The 26,786-nt window shown below is 44.1% G+C and overlaps 2 protein-coding genes across 31 annotated transcripts in view; both read left to right on the forward strand.

The window, feature by feature from the left end:
• OPTN (optineurin) overlaps nt 1-10,952 on the forward strand; it is an 82,498-nt gene extending 71,546 nt beyond the window's left edge. For all 30 annotated transcript variants that reach the window (XM_084811594.1, XM_084811596.1, XM_084811595.1 and 27 more), the window contains 4 exons: nt 3,889-4,047; nt 5,902-6,029; nt 6,275-6,357; nt 9,507-10,952. In XM_084811594.1, the coding sequence (XP_084667720.1) occupies nt 3,889-4,047; nt 5,902-6,029; nt 6,275-6,357; nt 9,507-9,634 (498 nt within the window). In that variant the 3' untranslated portion in view covers nt 9,635-10,952. The remainder of the gene's footprint in view (nt 1-3,888; nt 4,048-5,901; nt 6,030-6,274; nt 6,358-9,506) is intronic.
• Nucleotides 10,953-12,791: 1,839 nt separating this feature from the next.
• Nucleotides 12,792-26,786, forward strand: part of MCM10 (minichromosome maintenance 10 replication initiation factor) — a 59,000-nt gene continuing 45,005 nt past the window's right edge. Inside the window, exon 1 of the mRNA XM_084811586.1 lies at nt 12,792-12,846. The gene's annotated coding sequence lies outside the window, so the exon portion shown is untranslated. The remainder of the gene's footprint in view (nt 12,847-26,786) is intronic.

Genomic DNA, 26,786 nt, shown 5'->3' on the forward strand with positions numbered 1-26,786 from the left:
AACATTAACAATCTCAGATATGCAGATGATACCACTTTGATGGCTGAAAGCGAGGAGGAGCTGAGGAACCTCATGACGAGGGTGAAAGAAGAAAGTGCAAAAGCTGGGTTGCAGTTAAACCTCAAAAAAAACAAGATTATGGCAACCACCTTGATTGATAACTGGCAAATAGAAGGAGAAAACGTGGAGGCAGTGACAGACTTTGTCTTTCTAGGCGCAAAGATTACTGCAGACGCTGACTGCAGCCAGGAAATCAGAAGACGTTTACTTCTTGGGAGGACAGCAATGACAAATCTTGATAAAATAGTGAAGAGCAGAGATATCACACTGACAACAAAGGTCTGCATAGTTAAAGCAATGGTATTTCCTGTAGTAACTTATGGCTGCGAGAGCTGGACCCTGAGGAAGGCTGAGCGAAGGAAGATGGATGCTGTTGAACTGTGGTGCTGGAGGAAAATTCGGAGAGGGCCTTGGACTGCAAGAAGATCAAACCAGTCCATACTCCAGGAAATAAAGCCAGACTGCTCACTTGAGGGAAGGATATGAAAGGCAAAACTGAAGTACTTTGGCCACATCATGAGAAGACAGGATCCCTGGAGAAGATGCTGATTCTAGGGAACGTGGAAGGCAAAAGGAGGAGGGGCTGACCAAGGGCAAGGTGGATGGATGATATTCTGGAGGTGATGGACTCGACCTTGGGGGGGCTGGGGGTGGTGACAGCCAACAGGAAGCTCTGGCGTGGGCTGGTCCATGAAGTCACGAAGAGTCAGAAGTGACTGACCGAATAAACAAAAACAACAATGAGTTACTGCAACAGCTTGCACTTAAAAACAACAATGAGTTACTGCAACAGCTTGCACTTCAATCCTAACTTGTTTAGATTTCATACATTTCATTTATTTCTGTGGGATCTACTTTCGAACAAGTATGCATAGGAAGGCACTCTTAATATATAAGGAATACCAAGGATTTTGAAAGCTGCCTTCATACCCAGCAGAATTCCCTCTCTTTCACATAGACAACTAATAGTGCAATCCTATATATGTCTACTCAGAGTTAAGCTATACTGAGTTCAATGGGACTTATTCCCAGGAAGGTGTGTATAGGATTGCATCCTAAAATGTCAGAGAAATCTCAGACATCTATATGGGTAAGCAGTCATGCAACCCCCCACCTGCAATCTGAAGTGGTTCAGTCTGGAAACAGCTTTACCATCTGATCTGCTTTTTGTGTAGAATAGCTCTTGCAGCGGAGACCTTATTTTAAGCACGTTAGCATTTTAAAACGATATTTTGAAAGGGTTGATAAATTTTCATAATGTTAGTTTTTAACATGAACTCTTCTTAAAAAGTTATTTTGATATATACTTGATATATAAAAATGTTGTTCATATATAAAATGTATAGGTATGTATATTGATTTGTTTGTTATAGGCCACCATTTTCCCTGCTCCCCACAATGCCTCTAGGTCCGCTCCGCCAAATAGCAACACTACGTAGAAGCTGGGTTCCAGAGGCATTTGGGGGAAAGATGGTAGCTGCAGAACCACCTGGCCTGGTGCTTCTCCATTCAGCGCTAGGTCTTTGAAAGGGAAAAAGGCAATTAAATGTAGTGCCAGGCCTGGGTGCAATCTTGCACTAGTGTTCTTGAGCCCATTGTTTTCAAGGCAAGCAAAGTAGAGCTGGATGTATCTGTCCCGCCTAAGAAAGCTGAAACCAGTTTTTGTACTGCAAGCAGCTAACTGCATTGGTGGTGTGGCCCATGCCCTGGTTCAGAGATTCTCTCAAACTATATTGTCAGTATGTTAGCAGCCACCGATCGCCTGTCCACTGTGTACACAGTCAGATTTCTCTTACAACCAGATACCATCTAGAGCCAGTTCAGTACTTCTGTCTGATAGGGGTAATGCAGAATAAGAAACATTCTCTCAGACAAGATTTGTCGTCTTGTCTTTTACTACAAAGTGTTAGCATAACAGTACTCAATACAAGAGCTTATGCAAGCATACATTCAAACACATGAAATATCTAACATCATTTTTAAACAAGGCTTTTAAACAGTCAGGTACACTTGCTGGTTCTCAGTGATAATCAATATCGAGCTTACCAGATTGATTCTACAGGCAACACGATAAGGAAAGCTGATCTTAAAGGACAGCTTCCACTGTTGCATGTTCTGAATCTCCTTTATATACTGTTTGGATGCTATAAAATATGTCCAAACTAATTGCTACTACAGTTTATATTTCTTAGCCAAGAATTCCAAAGATAACCTTTCTACTCTAAATCTTCATATATCTAAATAAGATTATCGAATTTTGAAGTTTCTTATCGATATTAATGTGCATACCAACATACTTACCGTAACATTTTAGCTTTCTTTGACACATTACAGGTATGTTTTTGACACAAACATATTTACTTGACATCATCCTGTCTTGTGAGCTTGTTTTTATTACATATTTACGGACTCCAGTGAGGCCTCTTGGTCACTTATCTGATGCCAAATAACTTTACAATACCCTGCTAAGTGAAAGTCGTAAACCTAGGGATGTATGAAAGTCACGTACCTTTCGCGGATTATGTTTATGGGGGGGGGGAGGCGCGCCGTCCCTCCCCTTGAATCCTCGACGGGGGGGAGGCGCTCCGTTCCTCCCCCCCCCCCCCCGGAATCCTCCGTGGCCGGCTGTGCTCCGTGGCAGCTCCGTGGAGCAGCTGGCCAGGCCCAGCCAGGCCAGAGCCGTCCGCAGCCGGATTTCCGGCTGCGGAGGGCTCGGGGGGGGGGAACACCGTGTACGCAAAAGGCGGCAGCTACAGCCACCGCCATTTGCGTTCCTTATTTTGGGCCGTCTTAAATCTACATAAATATTTATGTAGACTAAGACAGTGAAAATAAGGGGAATGCAAATAATGTAGCGGATGCTATTTGCATTCCCCTTATTTTCGCAGTCTTAGTCTACGTAAATATTTACGTAGATTAAGACGGCCCAAAATAAGGAACGCAAATGGCAGCAGCTGTAGCCGCCGCCATTTGCATACGCCTTTTTTTTTTTTTACCCAGACGTTTTAGGCTACATAAAAACGTACGTAGCCTATCACGTCTCTGTAAAAAAAACAAACTGCAAATGACGGCGGGGGCGGCCGGTCAGAAGACCAGCCGAAGCCGCTGCCGGAGCCGCCGCCGCCCAGAAGATCTGCCCCAGGTAAGTCTCATCCCGGGGGGGATCGGCAGGGGGGTGGCAGGTCGTTCCGCCACAGATTTCGGGGGGCCGAATGCACTGGCATTCGGCCTCACTGAGATCTGTGGCAGAATTCTCTGCCATCCCTACGTAAACCTAGATTTAACAGTGACACCTCCTTGTCTGGATTCCTTTCTAAAACAGTAAAAGGATACTAATGTTCTATTTCTAATGGCCTGGTACATTTCTCTCTCATCTGGCAAACCTCAGACATTTTAATTACTCTTGGGTGAGAAGACCACACAGGGTGGTATTAGGCATTGGAATCCCATTTTTAATTCCAGAATTCCCTTGGCGGCATTTGTTTATAGAATTTCCTAATTGAGTAGCAGGGGTAAGATCATGCAAACATGAAAGATTTGCTTGATCTGCCACAGTGGTTGTTGGGTGGCTTTAGCTGTCTGTATGTGAAATGATCTGTTTGTGTTTAACGTTTCTCATGCTGGGTTTTCAGGGTTGTTTAGGATTTTAATGCTGGTGTAAAGCAGATTAAAATATAATAAAACCAACATGTGTATGTCGAATAAAGACTAATGCATATACATAACATTTCAGTAATGAGCTAATTCATGGTTTTAAGCTGCTAGGCTACTAGAGTTCAAAAGATGTTTCTTATTTCAATTTCCTTCCTCCATTTCAACCTGCTGCAGGCCGAAAGGGTAGATAAGGCCGTGGCTGAAGAACTAATTCACAAGCTGGATCTCGCAGAGATAGCACTGGCTGCCAAACAATTCCAGATAGACGAAATGAAGCAGACCATTGCCAGGCAGGAGGAAGAGCTGGAGACCATGGCTGTTCTCCGAGCACAGGTATGAGCACCTGTCAACATGATTTAATGCCAGGTCAGGCACTGCGAGAGCTCTCTTCACCCTCTCTCTATAAATAATGATTGAAGGAGCCAGGGGGATGGATGGAAGGGGACAGATTAAAAAAACCACATGGAAACAGTAAGCTCAAAAAAGAATTTTTCCCTGACCAGTAAAGACAGGAGAGACTATAGAAAAGTTTCCCTCCCTTTCATGGGAGTTGCAAGCAAATGTGTATATTATTTATTTATTTATATCTTTTCTATACCGCCCAATAGCTGAAGATCTCTGGGCGGTTTACAACAATACACAGATAAAATAATTAAAATATACAAAATGTAAAAATTATGACAGAATACTGGACATGCTCAGACAGCAGGCATAGATACCCCATCATATGCTATTAAATGCCCGGAAGTAGAGTACAGTCTTAACCAGGTGCCAAAATGATAACAGTGTTGGTTCCAGGCGGGCCTCAATGGAGAGCTCCTTCCAAAGTGGGGGGGCCACCACTGAGAAGGCCGTCTCCCTTGCTGTCACCCTCCGAGCCTCCCTCAGAGAAGGCACTTGGAGGAAGGCCCCAGATGCTGATCATACTGCCTAGGTATGTTCGTGAACATAAGCATATGTCAGAAGAGGCATGAACTACCCGGCCTTTTCCCAAGTGCCTTCTTTCTGTCCACTATTCTCTTAATGTTTACCATATGGAGTTTCCAGATTCCTCCCTAAATGAAAGCAACCATGTTTCTAATAGCTATGTAGGAGAGAGACTTTTCAATAGATGCAGCTTCACCTGCACCTGTTGTATCTGGCAATAAAGATGGGGAACTTTGTCTACATCCTTAACCATAGTGAAAGCATACCATGAGTCAGAGGAACTAAGCTAGGATTAATATTAGAGGTTTTGCTCTTTTTATGCATCAGCAAGTATAGTTGGCAGTGGGGACCATATATTTAATTCTGGGAACCAGCAGGAAAAACCTGTAGTATATTCTATCATAGGAGTAACTGTTGTTTTTTAGAGCTGCCAGAAACACTACGAAGCAGTCTGCACCTCTTTCAAAATGGTGTTCATTCCATCTTGTGCCAGAACATAGCATCAGTGTCATGGACTGAAGGGGAGAGTTGCTACTCATTCACCTGCCCTGTTCATTGCTCCTGTCCTATAAACCCTGCTCACTGGACACTTACTTGGCCTCTGTGCAACAGGCAAGAAAGCTTGGCTTTACTAGCTACAAGGAGCAATGATTGGCTACCAAGCTGAGTTAAAATGTGCGGACACCTAACGTTTAGATGGATAGTCTATCTTAATCCTTGAAAGCTCAAGGTAGGGGAAACATAGTTCTCAAATCCATTTGCAGAAACCATTTTGAGGAATGTTAGTTATTTTCATATAATCAGTCTGGAACTGAGGCTGAGAGAGTGGCTTGCACAACATCAGCTTCGACTTACCGCAGATCTTTGGTTTACAATAGGCACACTAGTAGACTGCCTCCCAGTTTATGCACCTAATTTCTAGTGACGTTGTCACTGGTTTTTGTTGTCAGTTGGCCTTGGGTGTGTTACTGTGTCTCAGCCTAATCTTCCTCACAGGTTTTTGTGTGTTGCGCAGGGGTGGAGGGACAACTTAAAATATATTTAAAATATACAGAGCAGGTAAAGTAATCTATGCTATCAGGGTCTGCAAAATGTTACATCTGCCAAGGCAGAGATCCTATCAGCACATACATGGAAGTATGTCCCATTGAACTTGGCGAAACTTTCTTCTGAGTGCAGTCATTATAATAAAAGGTTTGGAATTCTTTCTTTTAAAAACAAGTAATTTGAGATCATTATTCCTGTTTGTTCCCTGATCAGATGGAGGTGTATTGTTCTGACTTCCATGCTGAAAGAGCAGCACGGGAGAAGATCCATGAAGAAAAGGAGCAATTAGCTGTGCAGTTGACATACTTGCTGACAGAGAAGGACGGTGAAGACCTTAGCAGGTGAGAAGTGGATAAGGGGAGATTTTCTAATAGGGTCCTATTTAGTGGAGAAAAGAAGAGATTATGTAGCCAGTTCTTTCTAAAAAATTCTCAGGAAGCATCTCTCAACTTTCAGTACTGTTCATGGAAACACAGTTTCCATGAACAGTACTGAAAGTTGAGAGATGCTTCCTGAGAATTTTTTAGAAAGAACTGGCTACATAATGCGTACATCAACACTCATCCTGTCTCTCTCTCTTCCCCAGGAACTCATTGGCAGAAATGCAAACTCGTCATGGAACTAGGCTACCATCAGATCAGGATAACTTATCTCACTTTTCCCAAGGAGGTAAGATTAAAAGGCCAAACTGAGGAACCACCCACAGTGCAGCTGCAGGTTCATGCAACAAACTCAGACTGGTTTCATAGGAACCTTCTGATTTGCAAGCTCACCTATCTTAGCAGCTGTAGATTGTTTATTTATTAGAATATTTAAAAAACAGCCTTCCTCGAAAGGTATCAGAATAATGGATGACTAAAATAACCAAAAAGCTGTCATAAAACCACAAAATGCAATAAAAGCAATAAAATGCAATCCTAAAACAGTAAAAGAGTAGGATAGTTCTGAGCAACAAAATGTCCAGGCAAGCAGAAAAATTTTGACCAGGTGCCAAAATGAGTGTAAGGTCAGTGCCAGTTGGACCTCTAAGGGTGTGCCACAAACAGTGTGCCATAACAGAGAAGTCTCTTTCGCCAGCAAGTAGAAGGCATTTTCGGAAGAGCCTACATAGGGAGAGCCATATTTGGGTTCCAAGCTATTTAAGGCTTTAAAGCAAGGATGGGGAACATGTGGCCCTCCAGATGTTGTTGGACTGCAACTCTCATCATCCCTTACCATTGGTTCTGTTGGCTAGGGCTGATGAGAGTTGCAGTCTAACAACATCTGGAGGGCCACAGGCCCCCACCCATTTTTAAAGGTAAAGTATCTTTAGAAAGTACTTCAGAAAGTATAGAAGATAAACCGTGCTGAAAATGAATCAACATGGCTTCCACAAAGTTAAGACCTGTCTAACCAACCTTTTAGAGTGATTTGAGAGTGTCAATAAACATGTGGACAGGGGTGATTTGGTAGACATAATGTACTTGGACTTCCAAAGGCTTTTGACAGTCCCTCACTAAAGACACCCTCACCAAACTTAGCAGTCGTGGAATAATGAAGGGGCCCTCTTATGGATCAGTAACTGGTTAAAGAAAGGAAAGCATAGAGTAGGAATAAATGGTAAATTCTCCCAATGGAGGGATGTAAACAGTGGGGTCCTCCAGGAATCTGTATTGGGACCAATGCTTTTCAGCTTATTCATAAATGATCTGGAATTAGGAGTGAGTAGTGAAGAGGCCAAGTTTGCTGATGACACCAAATTATTTAGGGTGGTTAAACAAAAAGGGATTGTAAGCTCCAAAGGGATCTCCAAACTGGGAGAATGGGCATCAAAATGGCAAATGTGGTTCATTGTAAGCAAATATAACATGATACATGTTGGGGCAAAAAAAACCCAACTTCAAGTATAAGCTGATGGGATCTGAGCTGGCAGTGACTGACCAAGAGAACTTGGGGTAGTGGTGGACAGCTTGATGAAAATGTCGACTCAGTGTACAGCTGCTGTAAAAAAAGGCAAATTCCTTGGTAGGCATAATTAGGAAAAGAATTGAAAATAAAATTGCCAATATCATACTGTTCTTCTAACAGTCTATGGTGTGATCACACTTGGAATACTGTGTACACTTCTGGTCACCGCACCTAAAAAAGGATATTGTAGACTGGAAAAGGGGCAACTAAAATGATCAAGGAACTGGAACAACTCTACTCTATGGGGGAAGGTTACAATGTACGGAACTATTTAGCTTAGAAAAAAGGTGAGTAACGTGAGACATGATAGAGGTGTACAAAATTATGCATGATGTGTAGAAAGTGGGTACGGAGGCATTTTTCTCCCTCATAATACTAGAACCTGGGGTCATCCCATGAAGCAGATTGGTGGGAGATACAGGACAGAGCATAGTTAAACTATGGAATTCACTTCCACAAGATGTAGTGATGGCCACCAATTTGGATGTATGTAAAAGGGGATTGGACAAATTCATGGAGGATAAGGCTATCAATGGCTACTAGTTGTGATGGCTGTATGGTACATCCAGCGTTAGAGACAGTATGTCTATTTGTACAAGTTGCTGGGGAACATGGGTGGGAAGGTGCTGTTACACTTGTGTCCTCTTATTCACAGAATGCTGGACTAGATGAGCCTTTGGTCTGGCTCTTCTTACGTTCTTACCACATCTTCTTATCTATCTTCTTATGTTCTTACCACATCTTGAATTGGCCCAGGAAGGCACCCATTGCAGCTCTCTTAGAATCAGTGTAATATGAGCCCATCTGGCTGCACCCATTAACACTAGCCACACTCTGCAGTAGTTGAAGCTTTTGGGTCAACTTCAAGAGGAGCCCCACGTTACAAAGCACTGCAGTAATCCAATCTGAAGTTTACTAGATTTTGCATTTGTAAATACACGTGCAGTGTATTTACTTGAGTCAGGAGGTGTCCTCTCCTATTAGTGTTGTTGTTGTTGTTGTTGTTATACTTATTTACTTACTTGGTGGGACTTATCTACAGTATGGACTGAGGGAGAGCGCATTCTCAGATGACTGGCAAATGTCCATTTGCATGCAGCTGGTAGCAAAACGTTTTATCCAAGGCTGGAGTTAACGTCTTGCAGTAAAAATATTCCAGTTTTTTGGATACTTTCAACAAGATAACTAACATATGCCTATTATATTAATGTATTGTGTTTTCATTGTTAAATGTGACCCAGGTAAGAGAGGGTTAATAATGTGTCAGAGAGTGAGTGAAAGGTGGGAGGGGCTTGTGCATGTGTGAGGATTCTGAGGTTATATAAGGAATGAATGGACGGGAGTCAGGGCCTTAGGGATTGAAGAAGCAACATCTAGTCAGAAAGGGGGGTTGTATATAGGGTTTTAGAAGAGGTAGAGTAGGTAGGGAAGTTTGGAGCAAGCATTAATTAATAATAATATATAACTGTGTTACAAATAAATCTTTTATTTTTATTGTGTGTTTTTTTAACATACAGACTCATTTGTTGAGTGAATGGTTGTGCTACCCTTATCAAATCTATTTCCTTGTTACTTCTCCTGTAGTGGGTTGAGAGAACCAAGTGAGCGAATTGCGGTTCTCTGGAACCCAGGGAGCATAAAAGGGCTGAAGTTAGGGTACAACTGTCAGTGGGTACAACTGATCCGGGTGAAAGCAGGTGTTTCCTGAGGGGTTTATTTCTCAGTTTCAGAGGTGGAGGCTGGGGAAAAGGTGTAGCCCACCCAGGAACATCACAATAACTAAGATGGTCGGGTCAGACCGATGGCCATGAATGTTCCTATACATGATTTAAGTACTTCATTTCTCAAAAGTGAAAAATCTCTCTCTGCAGGAACAGAAGATCAGGATGGTTGGCAGCAGCAACAAAGGAATATCCCAATACATTCTTGCCCAAAGTGTGGAATGGTTCTTCCTGATATAGATACACTTCAGATTCATGTTATGGACTGTATCATCTAAGCACTGTCCTCAAAAAATGCTCATAAATGAGAACTGCACTTCCTACGCAAATGTGTCCATTCCCACTCTCTACTAGAAAGCCTAATCTTTGGAATTTAATAGGCTTTTTCTATTGATTTCAATGCAAATTGTTAGGCTTTACTTCTATGTAATGGAGATTTAGTTTGGGAAGAATGAATATTTGTAAACAAGTTATCAGATCTCTTTCTAACTGACTGAAGATGGCGGTTATAATAATTATTTGAACTAAGATGGTTCAAAGAGTGAGAATATTAGTTCCACTGGGTAGTTTTGTTATTTGAGAGTTGAAAAGATGTGCATGGATGCCCACATGTGCATTTATGTATGCGCATAAACATGTGTTTGCATAGTTTTGCAGTCTTGTGGGCAACTACAAGTGTATCCATGTGCATGTGCCTGCGCAATCTCCAGTGCATCACTTGAGCTCATGCACATGTTTCACATACGATGTGCATATGGGTATGTGAATGAAAGAGCGTGTGATAATTTGAATCAGGAAGAAAAATGAGTCGGGGCCCTGAAGAATTGAGTTCATCTGCTCTGAGGTCCCACTCACAATTATGGTGAGTCATGGAACGTATGTCTGCTGCATTCTTAGATGTGGCTGCACTTGGCCCGACAAGTTGCTGCACATGCCCAGCACCTTTCAAGATGGTGAGAGCGATCGCCTTCCGGGTTTGGGCTCTCACAGATACCTGCAGGTATGACTGGAATTGAGAAAGATGTTGAGACAGAATACTGAGGAGCCAAAATTAGTGCTGTTTCATTTGCAGGTCTGGTTCATTTCTAATTGGGAAAGTAATGCATATATTTGACTGATTTAATGATATATTTTAGTAGTTAAACATTTTAAACAAAAACCTATATTTTTCCAAAGGCACCTCAAACGGTACAGTTCTCAGTAGCTTGTGGATTTTACTATTTAACCAAAAGGATAAGATTAAAGTAACTGGTCCTAAAGGGCAGTATCCAGTGCAACACTCCTGCTTAGGTAAATGAGCAATTTCACAAGGCCAGCTGTGCCTGCTGATGCCGCAGGGTTTCCAGGGAAACCTGTTGCGCCAGCAAGCACTGTTGGCATTGCGTTTGAGGTTGTTTAAACTAGTGCAACACAATTTACACCAGCAGTACTGTCACATTGGATGCTGCCCGAAAGCTCTCTTGTTGGTATCTTGTTTCACCTTTTTCTTAAGTGTTTTTTTAATCACCTAGACATTATGCTTGAAAAAGAGAATTTACGGATATGAGCTAACTGAGTTATGTTACTGTAAGAAAAATAAAACCATGTTATAAAGCACCATTTGGTTTGTTTTTTACTTAAGCTGCCAGCAAAAACACCTAAAAAGGAGCCAAGCCCCGCCACACACACACACACACACACACACACCCCTACACACACACCCCTCTCTTTCCAAAGCCAGTCTCATCGTTTGTTTCTTCCTGTCAGTTTTCTGTGTTGTTTTTGGGGTTGGCAGCTCTCATTTGGGGCTGGTTTAATGGAGGAGAGCTATAAACTAAATGTGTGTCTCAGCCAATTCTGCATTGTTGCATCCTAGGAACAAGTGTACACTTCACATAAAACAAGTCACTGGGGAGAAATTTTAACGGGTGGTATAACCCATATAAGTAACTAGCTTCTTTCTAAGTCAATGTGGGATCTAGAGTGTGAATGAGTATTTGAAAAGAGCCAACCTTCCCAAGGAAGGGGGCAAAGATTCTGAAGCAGCTGGGGAAGAGAAGGTTCTGAGGCACTTGGAAGGGGAGTACAGAAGTAAAAGGAACAGTTCAGTTTAATAGTCTTAAGAACTGGTTCTGATGTGTAATTGGCATGGGATACAGCTAGGGATGGCAGAGGATTCCGCCACGGATCTCCTTCCGAAATCCGTGGCAGAACGAAGCCCCCCTGCCCCACCACCCCGTGAAAGGTGCGCAAAACAGAACACCTACCTGGTGCCGTTCGCGCTGCTTTGCAAATGGTGGCCATGTCTGCAGCCACCATTTGCCTCATGATTTTTCCTGTGATAGGCTATGTAAATACGTAGCCTATCACGGCTAACACAGGGACACCATTTGCGTCCCTGCGGAGGCCGTGATAGGCTACGTAAGTATTTACGTAGCCTATCACTGGGAAAAAAAAGGGAACACAAATGGCTGCTGTAGCCGCTGCCATTTGCGTTCCCTTTTTTTCGCTAAATATTTATGTAGCCTATCACAGTGAAAAAAAGGGATGGAAATGGCGGCAGCTGCAGCGGCCACCATTTGCGTCCCTGCGCAGCCCAGCAGCGGACGGATGTTGCTGTGGAGCAGAGCCGTCCGGCGAGGATTTTGGGGGGAGGGACGGAGTGCCTCCCCCCACCGCGGATGTCACGAAATGAAACCGGTAAGTCATTTCGTACATCCCTAGATACAGCTTATTGAGAAGTGAGACAAAAGCTCCCTTTATGTGTTTATAGTGAGAAGGGGGTCTTCAAGCGATTACCAAGGATTGGGGGTGCACTGAGCCCCCCGCCCCCTCCACACGGTGGTGAAGATGTCTGCATTGATGAGGAAAGGAGGCTGCTGTTCACTATTCAGCTTTTCAACAATCAGTTAAAAATTATTTATTTTTAAAACTTCCTCTGCCTCTTCAGTGTCTCTGGAGTATAATTGCTACCTGGTTGGCAGTTGAAACTGATGGAGAAGAGACCACAGGCAGCTGACTACCCCCAGAAAGGGGGATCTGAGAAGGGCTCTTAGAAACGTATTCTACATGCTTATCTAACTGGAGCCTAGGAACTCCTTCAGTCTCATCCAATAAAAAAGTTGTCATAGCTGGCTGGCTGCTGGACTGGTGATTCCCTCCAGTGCCAAAGAAAGCAAAGTTAGGGGGCTGAGTATTTGGGTGTGTGTGACCTTATCAGCAAGACAACAACTGAGTGGTGGTAGGATTAGGCAAGGGTTGGAGTTTGCCCTCCAGAGGGGCAACCCCACGTGGGGACTTCAGTGAGATCAAAACTTGGGGACAATCCATTAGTTGGCCAAGCCTCAGTTTTCTAAGGGACAAGAATTTCAGACATGTCTTCTGTTCAGTTTAGGTTTTGCTCTGAAATCCTGCACCCAGAAAGGGATGTTTTGCATCATATCTCTCTCCCAATGTATGGGACCATGCTTCACCTCAGAAACAACCAACCACTCCCCACCTACTCGAAATGGTAAGTTTTCAAACCTTTCTTAAACACCTCCAAACTCTGTCATAGTGGTGGGGGGAGGGAGAGCCACGGCGGGACGAGGTCCTGGAATGCACGATAACAGGACACCACAATCCGTGAAGTAGAGCAGGTCAGAAGAGCCTGGCCCGTGGAACTAGTGGCCTGCCCTGGGACATACCAGGACAGCTGAGAGGATAGACAGTCTGGGTAATGCAACCTTAGGGCCTTAAAGGCCAGGACCAAAATCTTGTAAAGGGCCCCGGCCTTCAATGGAAGCCAGTGCAAGGCCCTACAATAACAGGTGATATGAACAAAACGGGGAAGGTCCAGAACAGTTCTGACAGCATTGCTCTGAACCAAGATTACAGGATGAAGAGAGGAAAAAAGGAGGCCTGCCAGAAGTCTATTACAATAGTCTAGGCATGGAACAACTAAGGCCCAAACCAGAATATCCGCTGTCACCTGAGACGGGAACCTGCAGATCCGGCGGATATTCATTAAGTAGAAGTTAGAGGTCCTTGCTGTGCTCTCACTGCTCAGTAAAGGAGCACAGCGAGAGACGATCATCCACCAGGATCCCGGCAATGGGGACTGGGGCAAGCTGAATACCTTGAAGGCAAAGGGGAGGTAAGGAAGGAAAAGGAGGACAATCAGGGCAGAAAATCAAGACTTTGGTTTTGTCCATATTCAACATGAGGCAGGGGGCAGAGATCCAAGAAGAAATCTGTAGCAAACCATCTCCCACCGATGCTCTCTCTCTCCCCAAGTTGGTCAAAGGACTGATAGACCTGGGTATCATCGGAATACATATGATGCTGAAAACCACAATCAGAGATAAGGGAGCCCAAGGGAAGGGTATAGAAAGGAAAAGGAAAAGGTCCAAGGATGGACCCTTGAGGCACCTCCAACTGTGAACAAAAAAGGGTCTGAATGCCAGGAAAAAACTGAAAAAGAATAATTTGACAAAAAATAAAGCAGGAAAGAGCAATGCCGGGAGATGCCAATTGAGTCAAAAGTATCCCTTGGTCCAAAGTATTAAATGCTGCTGAAAGGTCCAACAGCACCAGCACAGATGTATGGGCTGGGACTTGGCCACAAGGACATCATTCAAGACACGAGATAACGCCATCTCTGTTAAGTGACCATCCCAAAACCCTGACTGAAAAGGGGTAATAAAATTATGAAGAACTAATAATTTGATGACCTTCCACTGGGCTTTGAAAACCTGGCTGTTCAGGCAGGCACTTGGGATGGGTTCGGGTTTTTTAGAGCAATGTTGTTTTGTTCAGTTGGTTATGTAAATTTGTTGTATTTTGTATTATTTGTATTGTACGCCGCCTAGAGTGGCCAGGTGGCCAGCCAGATGGGCGGCTAATAAATCTAATAAATAAATGAACTAGATAAGGTGCCAATGGAGAGAGAACCACTCTTTCCAGGATTTTAGATAGAAAAGGTAGAAGTGAGATAGGATGATTAGATCTTTTACCTGGTAAATGTCTCAGCCTGCATAATAAAGGAATTGTTAAATGTAACGTATTAACCTACCCACCTAAACGTGTCATCAAACTGCACAGATAACATTTGAAGGAGAACCTTTCAAAAGGAAATTCAACCAGGTCAGACTTTAGGCTTGTGGGATCTATGCTGTTTTTCATTAGGACCCCAAGGCCTTCAACCCAGAGCAAAGTGCAAAACCATAGCTCAAGAGGACAGACATACAATTGCGGAACAAAGTGCCTCTGAGGATATGGTGAGCCTAGGAATTTGTTTTCAGTACCACAACTGAAGCTCACACCCAAATCTACTCCAGCTTTCCCCCAAGCATTTTTTTCTGTCAGAAACCTAATTTTGGAGGGGAAAAAGTGTTTTTCTTGCCACTATTGTTGAAGCACAAACCGCAAATCACCTGGAGAGCTCCCAGGAGCTCCCCTTCTATCACCTCTCTGCCCAGCTTTAATCTCTCTCAGGTCCAAACATTCCTGTTTCCTTCTCTGATGGCCTGGAGGCAATCATCTGACCCGGGATGCTTCAGGCTTTTATTGTGCAATCACCCTGCCTCCTTCATGGGATTTTACTTCCCGCATTTTCCATTTGTGAACTTCCCGTGTTTTTTTCTGCCTTTTTTCTGACCTAAGAAAGCCTGTTCAGGAGGGTGTAATGGCCCCAGGCCTGTAACCAAGTCACCTTGGTTTTAGAGGGGCCTAGAGATCCGTAACGCTTTGCTTTGGTTCATTATTAAGTGCAATTTCCTTGCTAGTGGGCCTCCGAGCTTGTGAGTTGAGTCAAAGGTCGATATCCCTGCCTCAGCACATTCCATGCTACCAAGCTACGGTTTATCTTCTCAGGGCCTAGGAAGCGCCTGAGAAGTGAGGCTCTGTTTAAGCTATGTTTACAGGTGTCTGTGCTGGGAAAGTTCTGATTGTTTCCCCTCTGACGTGGGGCTGTTAGCCTATGCTGGGAAAATTGCAGATGAATGCCAATTAACGCTTGCTGCTGTCATGCTGCCTCACTGCTGACATGAATGGTATAAGACCCATTGTACCCCTTCGCTCTGGGTTCAGAGAAGCTGTCTGATCCAACGATTGGGTATGCCTGCGTGCTGTAAGTGCTCAATAAAGTCTCCTCGTAAGCAAACCTGGATCTGGCTTATCACTGTCTCAGCACCTCCAAAACCTAGCAGCCAATGGCTGGGGCATACAGAGGGAAATGCAGAATAGTTCCTCAAGGTTTTTTTTTAATTAGTAGTGTTAGGAGGTGTGAGTCTAGAAGCACCCTGTTCATTAGTTTTCAGTCTTGTAATTCCTGGTGGTCTAGTGGTTAGGATTCGGCACCCTCGATGTTAATTCAATGGTCTTACCTTATATGCAGAAAACCTACAATAAGAAAGATCTTACCTGGTAGATGGCTTTGCCTGCATGAAAGAATGTGGTCAAATGTAATGTATTAACCTACCTACCTAACTTGACTATTTATGTAATTATTCACATATATCTAGATATAAATATATAGATACATATAGATATATAGATACATATAGATATATGAATATATAAATTATATAAATGAAATATAAAGCAAGTATATCTGCAAATATAATTTGTAGCTAAACTATAACAGTGCAATCCTACACATGTCTACTCAGAAGTAAGTCCTATTAAGTTCATGAAGTATTGGACTGCAGCCTAAAACACTTAATTTTGACCAATTAAATATGTAAATTTAAATCCATATATATCTCTAGAAATATACATATATAGATATACATAGATTTAACACATAGATATAAATATAAGGCAATGTACATTTTTACTCAGAAGTAAATCCTACTGAGTTCAATGGGGCTTTCTCCCAGGTAAGGGTATAGGATTGCAGCCAAAGTAACACAATGAATATCTTCTGTGTAATCTTATATAGCTCTCAACATTGAGTTCACATAAAACTGATTTCCAGGTCCAAAAGGCAAAATGTCCCTTTGTGGATTCTTTCTTCATTTTGAAAAGAATCTTGCAGCACCTTAAAGACTAGCAAATTTGTTCTGTCATCAGCATTTGTGGAGCAGAGTCCATTTCATCAAAGGCCTGAACTGTTATTAGAGGCATCTGATGAAGTGGACTCTAGTTCACAAAAGCTTATACTAGAATAAACACGTTAGGGTTGGATCCATGGATGAAGGGCTCTGCTCATGGAAGGTGTCCCCCCCCCCCGATTTTGGGGGGTCCCCCTCTCATCCTGCACCACATCTCACCCCACTGAGCAGTGTCCCCTGGCCCTCTGTGTAGCATTTTCAGCAGGGTGAAGGGGTTTGTCTGAGGAGGAGGGGCATGGGGAAAGCCAGTTCCATCAGCCCAGTAAAACGCATCCAAATTGGGATCCAACCCTTCCATTTTAAAGTGCCACAAGACCGGGGGGGGGGGGGGGCACAATAGAATAAAACAGCTAACACTCTGGAAATCTAAAACACACAACACAAAAAGGAAATGGATTTGTACCTGTAAATACAATTAGTAGTGAACTATCAGTCTAACTCATTCAAAATATAGGACCAGACTAAATGTGCCAAGGAGGTAAATATTTCCAAACGAGCCATAATATGCCACTAACCTCTCCAACTTCACCAACACCTCAGTTAGAAAATTGCTAACTATTAACATGGGGGTAATAATGCTGACCAGGGGTGCTGTAACGATCAAGGTGATCAGGTTTATGAAGTGCTTGGCAAAGTCCTCTGCATTGTGATTCCTTCTCGTATCCGTGAATGATCTGCCATGAAGGGGCCTTGAGCTTTTGAGATGTGTTTTCTAAATGACTCTGCCAAGTAACTCACCTTATCCTCGCAGGTCATTTCATTGAGGATAGAAATTAGCTTGGTAGAGAAAGGGAGGGAACAGATGACTGATAACTCTGGGTTATTGCCACTGAAAGAGACTAAGCCTCTGGTACATATTACAAATATTCCCTGGGACTGCAAGCTCTGGCCTCATCCACTGGCCAGAGGACCAGGGGCCACTGGGAGGCTGCACCCCTGCCTCTCAGAAAGAATGTTGCAACAAGGGGGAGACAACCAGGCCCCACACACTGGCCAGGGAGGGAACAGCTATGGGCAGATCGCTTTGCTCTTCCCTACCAGAAAGAACACCTATAAGAACTTTGAAACGAAGGAGTGCCAGAGTTTTGCTTTTGTTTTTTTCCTCCTCCCTCCCAATCCCTTTTCCTTTTGTGTCATGTCTTTTAGAGTGTGAGCCTGAGGACAGGGACTGTCTCATGCTTAATCATTGTAAGCTGCTCTGGGAGCCTTTTTTGGCTGAAGAGTGGTGTAAAAAAACCAGCAAACAAAGAACAGGGCCCATCTGAGTAGCAACGGCTTGGTGACATCAGCCACAACTCTGAGCACTGTTGAGCAAACATCACTGTGACTTGATACAGTTCATATGCATTTACTCTAAAAGTATATCCTGCTCTTCCACTACAACAGCCCACCAGGCAGTTGGCCAATGTCCAATTCAATAAAGCCCCCAGCAGTAAATAAGGAATTTTGCCTGGTTTGTAGATAGAGTTGCCTCACAAACCCAAGATACAGATGTTAAGAGGTTGGCATTGTTTGTGTGTGTGTGTGGGGGGGGGGGTGCCTGTACCCACAGGACAAGCAGAGACAGTTGTTAGGAAGAGGCAACCTTCACATCTTGATCAAAACTGGACTGTCACAACCAAAGCCAGGGGCAAGTGACACTTAGGAATCCCAGTTAATGTAATCACTGCTTAAACATCTCACCTCTTTGTTCTTAAGAACATGAACATGTCTGCTGTTGGTATCAGTTTCTGTTCTGAAATTCCTGCACCCAGAGAAAACTTTTGTCTCACCTCCCTGCCCAAATGTATGGTGCCCCATGTGGGAGATCTATACTGTAGACCTCCAGTGGTTACAGTATTTGCCTCTTTCCTAGGAACTGTAATTCTAGAGGGATGGGGGGGGGGGATTTCTACACAAATCAAATAAGCCTTCCCTGAGAAAAGTCAAGGAAAACACAAAAAGGCCAAGTGAGCTGAGGTCAGAAGGCAAGTCCTCCAAATGCTTTTATTTATCACCCTTACAAAAAAGCTACAATATCACATAATTACATTTGGTCTCCTAGTTGGTAAATGGTTTTGCCTACATGAAGGAACAGTCAAATATAGAATATTAACCTACCTATCTAGCCTCTCTACCTAGATTATTAAGGGCGCAATCCTATGCATGTTTAGACTGAGAAAAAAATCAGCTCCCAGCATCCCCCAGTGAGTATAAGTTTTTTCTGTCTAAACATGCACAGGATTGCACCTTAATACTCTTAAATAGCAGTTGTTGTTGTTCAGTCGTTCAGTCATGTCCGACTCTTCGTGACCCCATGGACCATAGCACGCCAGGCCTTCCTGTCCTCCGCTCTCTCCCAGAGTGTGCTCAAGTTCATATTCATTGCGTCGGTGATGCTATCTAGCCATCTCATCCTCTGCCGTCCCCTTCTCCTTTTGCCTTCAGTTTTTCCCAGCATCACGGTCTTTTCCAGTGAGTTTTCTCTTCGCATTAGGTGGCCAAAATATTTGAGCTTCAGCTTCAGTATCTGTCCTTCCAATGAGCAGTCAGGGTTGATTTCCTTTACGATTGACTGATTTGACCTCCTTGCAGTCCAGGGGACTCGTAAGAGTCTTCTCCAGCACCACAGTTCGAAGGCATCAATTCTTCGGTGCTCAGCCTACCTTATAGTCCAGCTCTCACAGCCATACGTTACTACTGGGAAAACCATAGCTTTGATTATACGAACCTTTGTCGGCAAGGTGATGTCTCTGCTTCTTACTATGCTGTCTAGGTTTGCCATAGCTTTCCTCCAAAGGAGCAAGCGTCTTTTAATTTCATGGCTGCAGTCACCATCTGCGGCGATCTTGGAGCCCAAGAAAATAAAATCTGTCACTGCTTCCATTTCTTCCCCTTCTATATGCCAGGAAGTGATGGGGCCTGATGCCATGATCTTAGTTTTTTTAATGTTGAGTTTCAAACCAGCTTTTGCACTCTCCCCTTTCACCCTCAACAAGAGGCTCTTTAGATCTTCTTCGCTTTCTGCCATTAGGGTGGTATCGTCTGCGTATCTGAGGTTGTTGACAATTCTCCCGGCAATCTTAATTCCGACCTGTGAGTCATCCAGCCCGGCGTTTCTCATGATGTACTCTGCATATAAGTTAAATAAGCAGGGCGACAATATGCAGCCTTGTCGTACTCCTTTCCCAATTTTGAACCAATCGGTTGTTCCGTGTCTGGTTCTTATTGTTGCTTCTTGACCCTCGTACAGGTTTCTCAGGAGATAGGTAAGGTGGTCTGGTACCCCCATCTCTTTAAGAATTTGCCAGAGCTTGTTGTGATCCACACAATCAAAGGCTTTAGCGTAGTCAATGAAGCAGAAATAGATGTTTTTCTGGAATTCTCTTGCTTTCTCCATGATCCAGCGGATGTTGGCGATTTGATCTCTAGTTCCTCTGCCTCTTCGAAACCCAGCTTGTACTTCCGGTAGTTCTCGGTTCGCATACTGCTGAAGCCTAGCTTGTAGGATTTTGAGCATCACCTTGCTGGCATATGAAATGAGCGCAATTGTACGGTAGTTTGAACACTCTTTGGCGTTGCCCTTCTTTGGAATTGGAATGTGAACTGACCTTTTCCAGTCTTGTGGCCACTGTTGAGTGTTCCAAATTCGTTGGCATATTGAGTGCAGCACTTTAACAGCATCATCTCTTAGGATTTTAAATAGCTCAGCTGGAATACTGTCATCTCCGCTAGCTTTGTTGTTAGTAATGCTTCCTAAGGCCCACTTGACTTCGCTCTCTAGGATGTCTGGCTCAAGTTCAGTGACCACACTATCATGGCTACCAGGAACATTCAGATCTTTCCTGTATAGTTCTTCTGTGTATTCTTTCCACCTCTTCTTAATCTCATCTGCTTCTGTTAGGTCCCTGCCTTTTTTGTCCTTTATCATGCCCGTCTGCACAAAACGTTCCCTTGATATCTCCGATTTTCTTGAAGAGATCCCTAGTCTTTCCCATTCTGTTGTTTTCCTTGATTTCTTTGCATTGTTCATTTAAGAAGGCCTTCTTGTCTCTCCTTGCTATTCTCTGGAAATCTGCATTCAGTTGGATATATCTTCCCCTTTCTCCTTTGCTTTTCACTTCCCTTCTTTCCTCAGCTACTTGTAAAGCCTCATCAGACAGCCACTTTGCTTTCTTGCATTTCTTTTTCTTTGGGATGGATTTCGTTGCTGCCTCCTGAACAATGTTACGGACCTCCATCCATAGTTCCTCAGGCACTCTGTCTATCAGGTCTAATCCCTGAAATCTATTCCTCACCCCCACTGTATATTCATAAGGGATATGATTGAGGTCATACCTGAATGGTTTAGTGATTTTCCCTACGTTCTTCAATTTAAGCCAAAATTCTGCAACAAGAAGCTCATGATCTGAGCACAGTCAGCTCCAGGTCTTGTTTTTACTGACTGTATAGAGCTTCTCCATCGTTGGCTGCAAAGGACATAATCTGATTTCAATATTGACCATTTGGTGATGTCCATGTGTAGAGTCACCTCTTGTGCTGTTGGAAAAGAGTGTTTGCTATGATTAGCGTGTTCTCTTGACAGAACTCTATTAGCCTTTGTCCTGCTTCATTTTGTACACCAAGGCCATGCTTGCCTGTTATCCCGGTTATTTCTTGACTTCCTGCTTTAGCATTCCAATCCCCTATGATGAAAAGGACATCTTTTTTTGGCATTAGTTCTAAGTGTTGTAGGTCTTCATAGAACCGATCAACCTCACCTTCTTCGGCCTCAGTGGTTGGGGCATAGACTTGAATTACTGTGATGTTGAATGGTTTGCCTTAGATTCGTACTGAGATCATTCTGTCGTTTTTGAGATTGTACCCCAGTACTGCTTTTCCCACCCTTTTCTTGACTATAAGCGCTACTCCATTTCTTCTAAGGGATTCTTGCCCACAGTAGTAGATGTAATGGTCACCTGACTTAAATTTGCCCATGCCTGTCCATTTTAGTTCGCTGATTCCCAAGATGTCGATGTTCAGTCTTGCCATCTCCTGTTTGACCACCTCCAGCTTACCTTGATTCATTGATCTTACATTCCAGGTTCCTAAACAATATTGTTCTTTACAGCATCGGATTTTCTTTTCACTACCAGACACATCCACAGCTGAGTGTCCTTTTGGCTTTGGCCCAGCTGCTTCACTCTTTCTGGTGCTACTTGGAAATATCCTCTACTCTTCCCCAGTAGTATATTGGACACCTTCTGACCTGAGGGGCTCATCTTCCGGTGTCATCTCTTTTAGCCTTGTGATACGTTCCATGGGGTTTTCTTGGCAAGAATTCTGGAGTGGGTTGCCATTTCCTTCTCCAGTGGACCACATTTTGTGAGAACTCTCCACCATGACCTGTCCGTCTTGGGTGGCCCTGCACAGCATAGCTTAAGGCTTCACTGAATTACGCAAGCCCCTTCGCCACAACAAGGCAGTGATCCATGAAGGGGTAAATATCACTATCAACATATAAATGAAACATAAAGGAAATCCTATCTGTAAATACAATGCTTAGCTAAACTAACTATGAATCTAAGTAGCTAACACACTGAAATATATAAACAGATTAAACGATTATGTAAATATTTCAAAAACAACTATCTCTGGGTTGGATCCAGATTCACACTGGATCAACTGCTTTGATGGAAGTGGATTTCCACACCCCCTCCTTCCCGCAGCAATCCTCCAGCCCCTTGGAAATACTGCACAGAGACTCGGGAGACCCTGCTGAATGAGGTGATCTGGAGGTGGGGAATCCCAAAAATTGGGCAGAGGGACTTTCCATGAGCAGAAGGCAGATCCTGGATCCAACCCTTTGTCACCCATGATGCTCCTCATCTGTACTAACAGCTGCTAGATACAAAAAGACACAACTGAGGTGACCACATCATTTGGAACTCAGAGCATTGCTGAGTAAGCATCTGTGGCCTCAGAGGTGTTAGGCATTTCTTTAACTTAAAGGAATATCCCACTTTACCACTGAAACAGTCTGCCTGCAAGGCAGCATACAACCCTAAATTAAAATCGCAGGAAGAGACAGTAAATAATTTTGGCTGGCTTGATGCTAGGCTGGAGCTGGCCTCCAAAAGGGTCAACCAAGATATTCTGCTGCCAGAGCAGCAAAGGATCTCACCTGCCCCCACAAAAGGCAAGGTACATGAAGCCAGGCAAGTTATTTTGGCACCTGAGGCAGAAAATCCTACAAGAGCCTCTTCCCCTCCCTGGGAGTAAAAATACAACAACCACCAGTCCTGAAACACCCAAAACAGCTGCCTGCGGTGGCTGCCTCACTCTCTCAGCCTTTCCGAACCTGGTACCCTCCAGATGTTTTGGACTTCAACTCCCAACAGTCCCAGCCACCATGGCCAATGGTCAGGAATGCTGGGAGTTGTAGTCCAAAACATCTGGATTGAAGGAGGCTGTTCTATGTAATGATACAGCTGCCAGCCCAATACCAAAGGAAGAGAAGTTAGGGATTTAGGTGCTGGGAGGGAGAAGGTTTGCCCTCATCAGTGAGACAACAACTGAATAGTAGTAGAAAGAGTCAGTGGGGGGGTGGATCGGTGGGTGGAGTTTGTGCTTCACAGGGGCAACTCTATAAGGTTACCCCAGTGCTAAGATCACAAGATCAGAGTGTCACAACCAAAACTGAGGGGAACTGAATCATTGTCCTCCCAGTTAACCTAATAGCTGTGAAAACTTCCTGTGTCTGTCTTCTAAACAGCAGTAATAGCAGACTGATCTATTTTACAGGGGGATTTTCCCTGAAAAAAGCATGAGGATCCATGCCTCGGATCCACATTTTTGCAGTGTGGAGGCACCCACAAGTGGTGGATCCATAGTTTTTATGGTTCAGTTCATGGAGGCAGATTGGTCTGTCATTTGATTGTGGTTTTGGGGTGTCCCCTTTAAAAACTATCTGTGCCTTGGATCTATGTTTTTACACCATGGCAGCACCAGTGAGTGCTGGATCCATAATTGTTATGGTTCAGTCCTTGGAGGCAGATGTGCTCTGGGTGTCCCCTTTAAAAATCATATGAAATCATCAGGATCCATTTTTGATTTCATGGATCTGACTTTTACCCGGTCCCAGTTTAAACTATTAAACAAAGCCATTTATTAGGGGATATTGTGTAAGTAAGGGAATAGAGTGCTTGTCAATTTATAGGATGGGAATGCTTGAATTTCCTTAAATTAGTTATCCTAGGTTACTGTGCTTCACAATATTTATTTATTTATTATTAAATTTATTAATCGCGCATCTGGCTGGTCACCCAGCCACTCTGGGTGATGTACAACATACAATAAAACAGTTTAAAACAATAAAATTCTACAATAAAAACATTTTCTAAAATACCCTAACCCACCCCAAATGCCTGCCTGAACAACCACGTTTTTAATGCACGACGGAAGCTCATTAAAGAGGAGTCATGGCGGAGTTCCCTAGGGAGGGAATTCCACAGAGTGGGGGCCACCACAGAAAAGGCCCTCTCCCTCGTCCCCACCAGTCTAGCTGTCCTGGCTGATGGGACAGAGAGAAGGCCATCCGAGGCTGATCTTGTTAAGCAGCCTGTCTGGTGCTGCTGGAGGCGCTCCTTGAGACAGGCTGGGCCGGAACCATATAGGAGACAATACAGTCTCTTCCCTGCTAATAAGCTCTCAATAGCTTCCCCACCACCCGCAGATCCAAATTCCCTCAACTCCACCCCGCTAACCTCTCACAAATAGGAATGGAGAGCAGTCTTCCTCTATCTTAGAATCATAGAATCATAGAATAGTGGGGTTGGAAGGGCCTACAAGGCCATCGAGTCCGACCCCCTGCTCAATGCAGGAATCCAAGTCACAGCATCCCCGACAGATGGCTGTCCAGCCTCGTCTTGAACGCCTCCAGTGTGGGAGAGCCCACCGCCTCCCTGGGTCATTGGTTCCATTGTCGTATTGCTCTCACAGCCAGGACGTTTTTCTTCAGTGCCTCCTGCTGCCTCTAGCTTCTGGGATGATGATATTGTATCAGGGATCATTTGATGAAGCTCCCTCTGGCCGACCCTTGGGCTGAATCCCCCTGGTGCCGGGCTCTGCTGCCCACCTGAAGTATCTTCACCCACAGCCTGGCCTCCTGCTCTCCACAGCCACCAACTCCAGATCCCCTTCAGGAGTTCTCTCTCAGACTGGCTTTTACTTATCCCAGCTCTGAGCACTGCTCCCTTCAGCTCACTACCAGTAAACTCAACTCTCTGTCATCCGCCTTCCAACTGTCCCCAACAGCCTCCTCCTTGTCCCTTTAAAAAAAACCTGACCAATCACGTTCCCCACGGAATTTCCAACTGCCAATCGTCTTTGTTGGCCCACCGGACCAATCAAAACAAAGGTAACGTCTCCTCCGCCTAAACGTTTTAAACGGTCTCAAGCCTTCCTTCATAGGCTAAGCATAACCAAGGCACCACAACTGTTTAAGGCTCTACGTTGCTGTTGTTCAGTCGTGTCCGACTCTTCGTGACCCCATGGACCATGGCACGCCAGGCCTTCCTGTCCTGCGCTCTCTCCCGGAGCGTGCTCAGGTTCATTAAGGCTCTATACACAGTAGCAAAGCTAGGCCATGATAGCCACACAGAGGTCACATAAAGTCTTAAAACATAACAAAATGGCATTTCTCCACAGCAAGGGAAGAAGAGAAGGCACCGTTGACACTGAGGGAGCAACGACTTCTGGGCCTATTTTGCATTTTTAAAAGCTCAAGAGGAGAAGTTATAGAACTCCATGAAAGATGGAGCATGAGGGAGTGCAATTCCTGGGCTTGTGCCAAGGCAAGTGACAAACAGGCCTGAACAGAAAGCCCTCCCAACCCCACTATGGGCTTAAAGAAGACCAGTGCTTGAACCAGTGCAGATGCCACTGGCGCATAAACAGTTTTGATAGCTGAGGTGGTAAACATCAAGCATTGAAACAGACAAGATGGAGGATGGCAGAGATGGCAGGTTTTGGGGGGGGGGGTTTACTTCCCATCATCTGGGAGGTAAAAGACAAAAGATGAAAACCAAGGCCCCATCCACGGCTAGCCTGCCCCAAGAGGGAATTGCAAGAATTAAGAAGAAGGCTTCTCCAATCTTGCCTGCCAGCCCTACCATCCAGGTGGATTCGTCTGATTTCTCCTTACATCAGGCATTACAAATTCATGGTATTCTCCCCTCCCATGCTTAAAAAAAAGAAAAAAAGAATTGGCCATCCTGCTACAAAAATGGCTGCACCTTTCTTTTCTCTGCCACACCCACAAGCCCTACACCCCTGCTTTTCTCTTCTTTGCTTGTCAGCCATGAGATCCAGGGCTCCTCATCCACCCCTTAGCTGCTGCCTTCCTTCCCACTCCATGTGACTGCCATTGTCAAAGTTTTTTTGAGACTGGGAGAGCAAAGGTGTCCTGGCCATCGTATCATGCCTCCATGCAGCTGGCAGAAGCGGCCTGGAGGAAGAAAAGCTTTTGCTTGCAATTGGACATATAAGTTTACCTAAAGAGACCACGACTCTCCCAGGTGATGGTACGGGATACTGCCACAGTCAGATGTTCCACAAGAGAAAGGGGAGTGTGAGATTTGGGGATACTTTAAGCAGCTGCTCTTAATAATGAATAAATGAAAAACCTCTGATTTACCAAAAAAAATGTTGAGGCTATACGGTTTTCAACCCAGCACCAAAAAGCAAGGATATTGTGAGCCAAGGCTTGCAAGCCTTAAAAGCCACATCCTCCCTTAGGGAAGCAGAAAGTGCGAGTGAAATTCTCATTCTCTCAAAGCAGATAAACCATGTGGACAGGATGGAAAACATGAAATACAGAGAGGTGACAGTGGAGTTGTGGAAAACTGATGACAAACAACTTAGGGCCGCCTTTTTCTTTTTTTGTAGAGCAGCCTTCCCCAGCCTGATCCTTCTGGATGTACTGGACTGCACCTCCCACCTTTTCTAGAATTAGAATGGAACATATGTGATCTACCAAGGAACTCCAAAATAGGTGCAGCATTCTAAACAGATTATCTTAGACCAAATGAGGAGACAACTAATGAATCTTGAATACCTAATCAAGACAGTTCTAAGATAGTCTGTTTAACATGTTGCACCTATTTTGGAGTTCCTTGGTGGATTGCTTATGTTTATCCTAATTCTGGAAAAGAAGATGCTCTAGAACAGCCTTCCACAACCTGATACCCTCCAGATGTGTTGGACTGCAACTCCCATCATTCCCAGCTAGTGGGGTAATGGGGCTCTTTCCAGTGGCTGCTACATCAATAATTAGCACCATTCTCAGGGGAATTATGAGGGGAAGAAGGTTGGTAGCAAGAAGATCTCTACTCCTGCC

Source organism: Heloderma suspectum, chromosome 7 (genome assembly GCF_057233095.1).
Source record: "Heloderma suspectum isolate Gila_16-S chromosome 7, 16-S_ref, whole genome shotgun sequence".
NCBI classification, from domain to species: Eukaryota; Metazoa; Chordata; class Lepidosauria; order Squamata; family Helodermatidae; genus Heloderma; species Heloderma suspectum.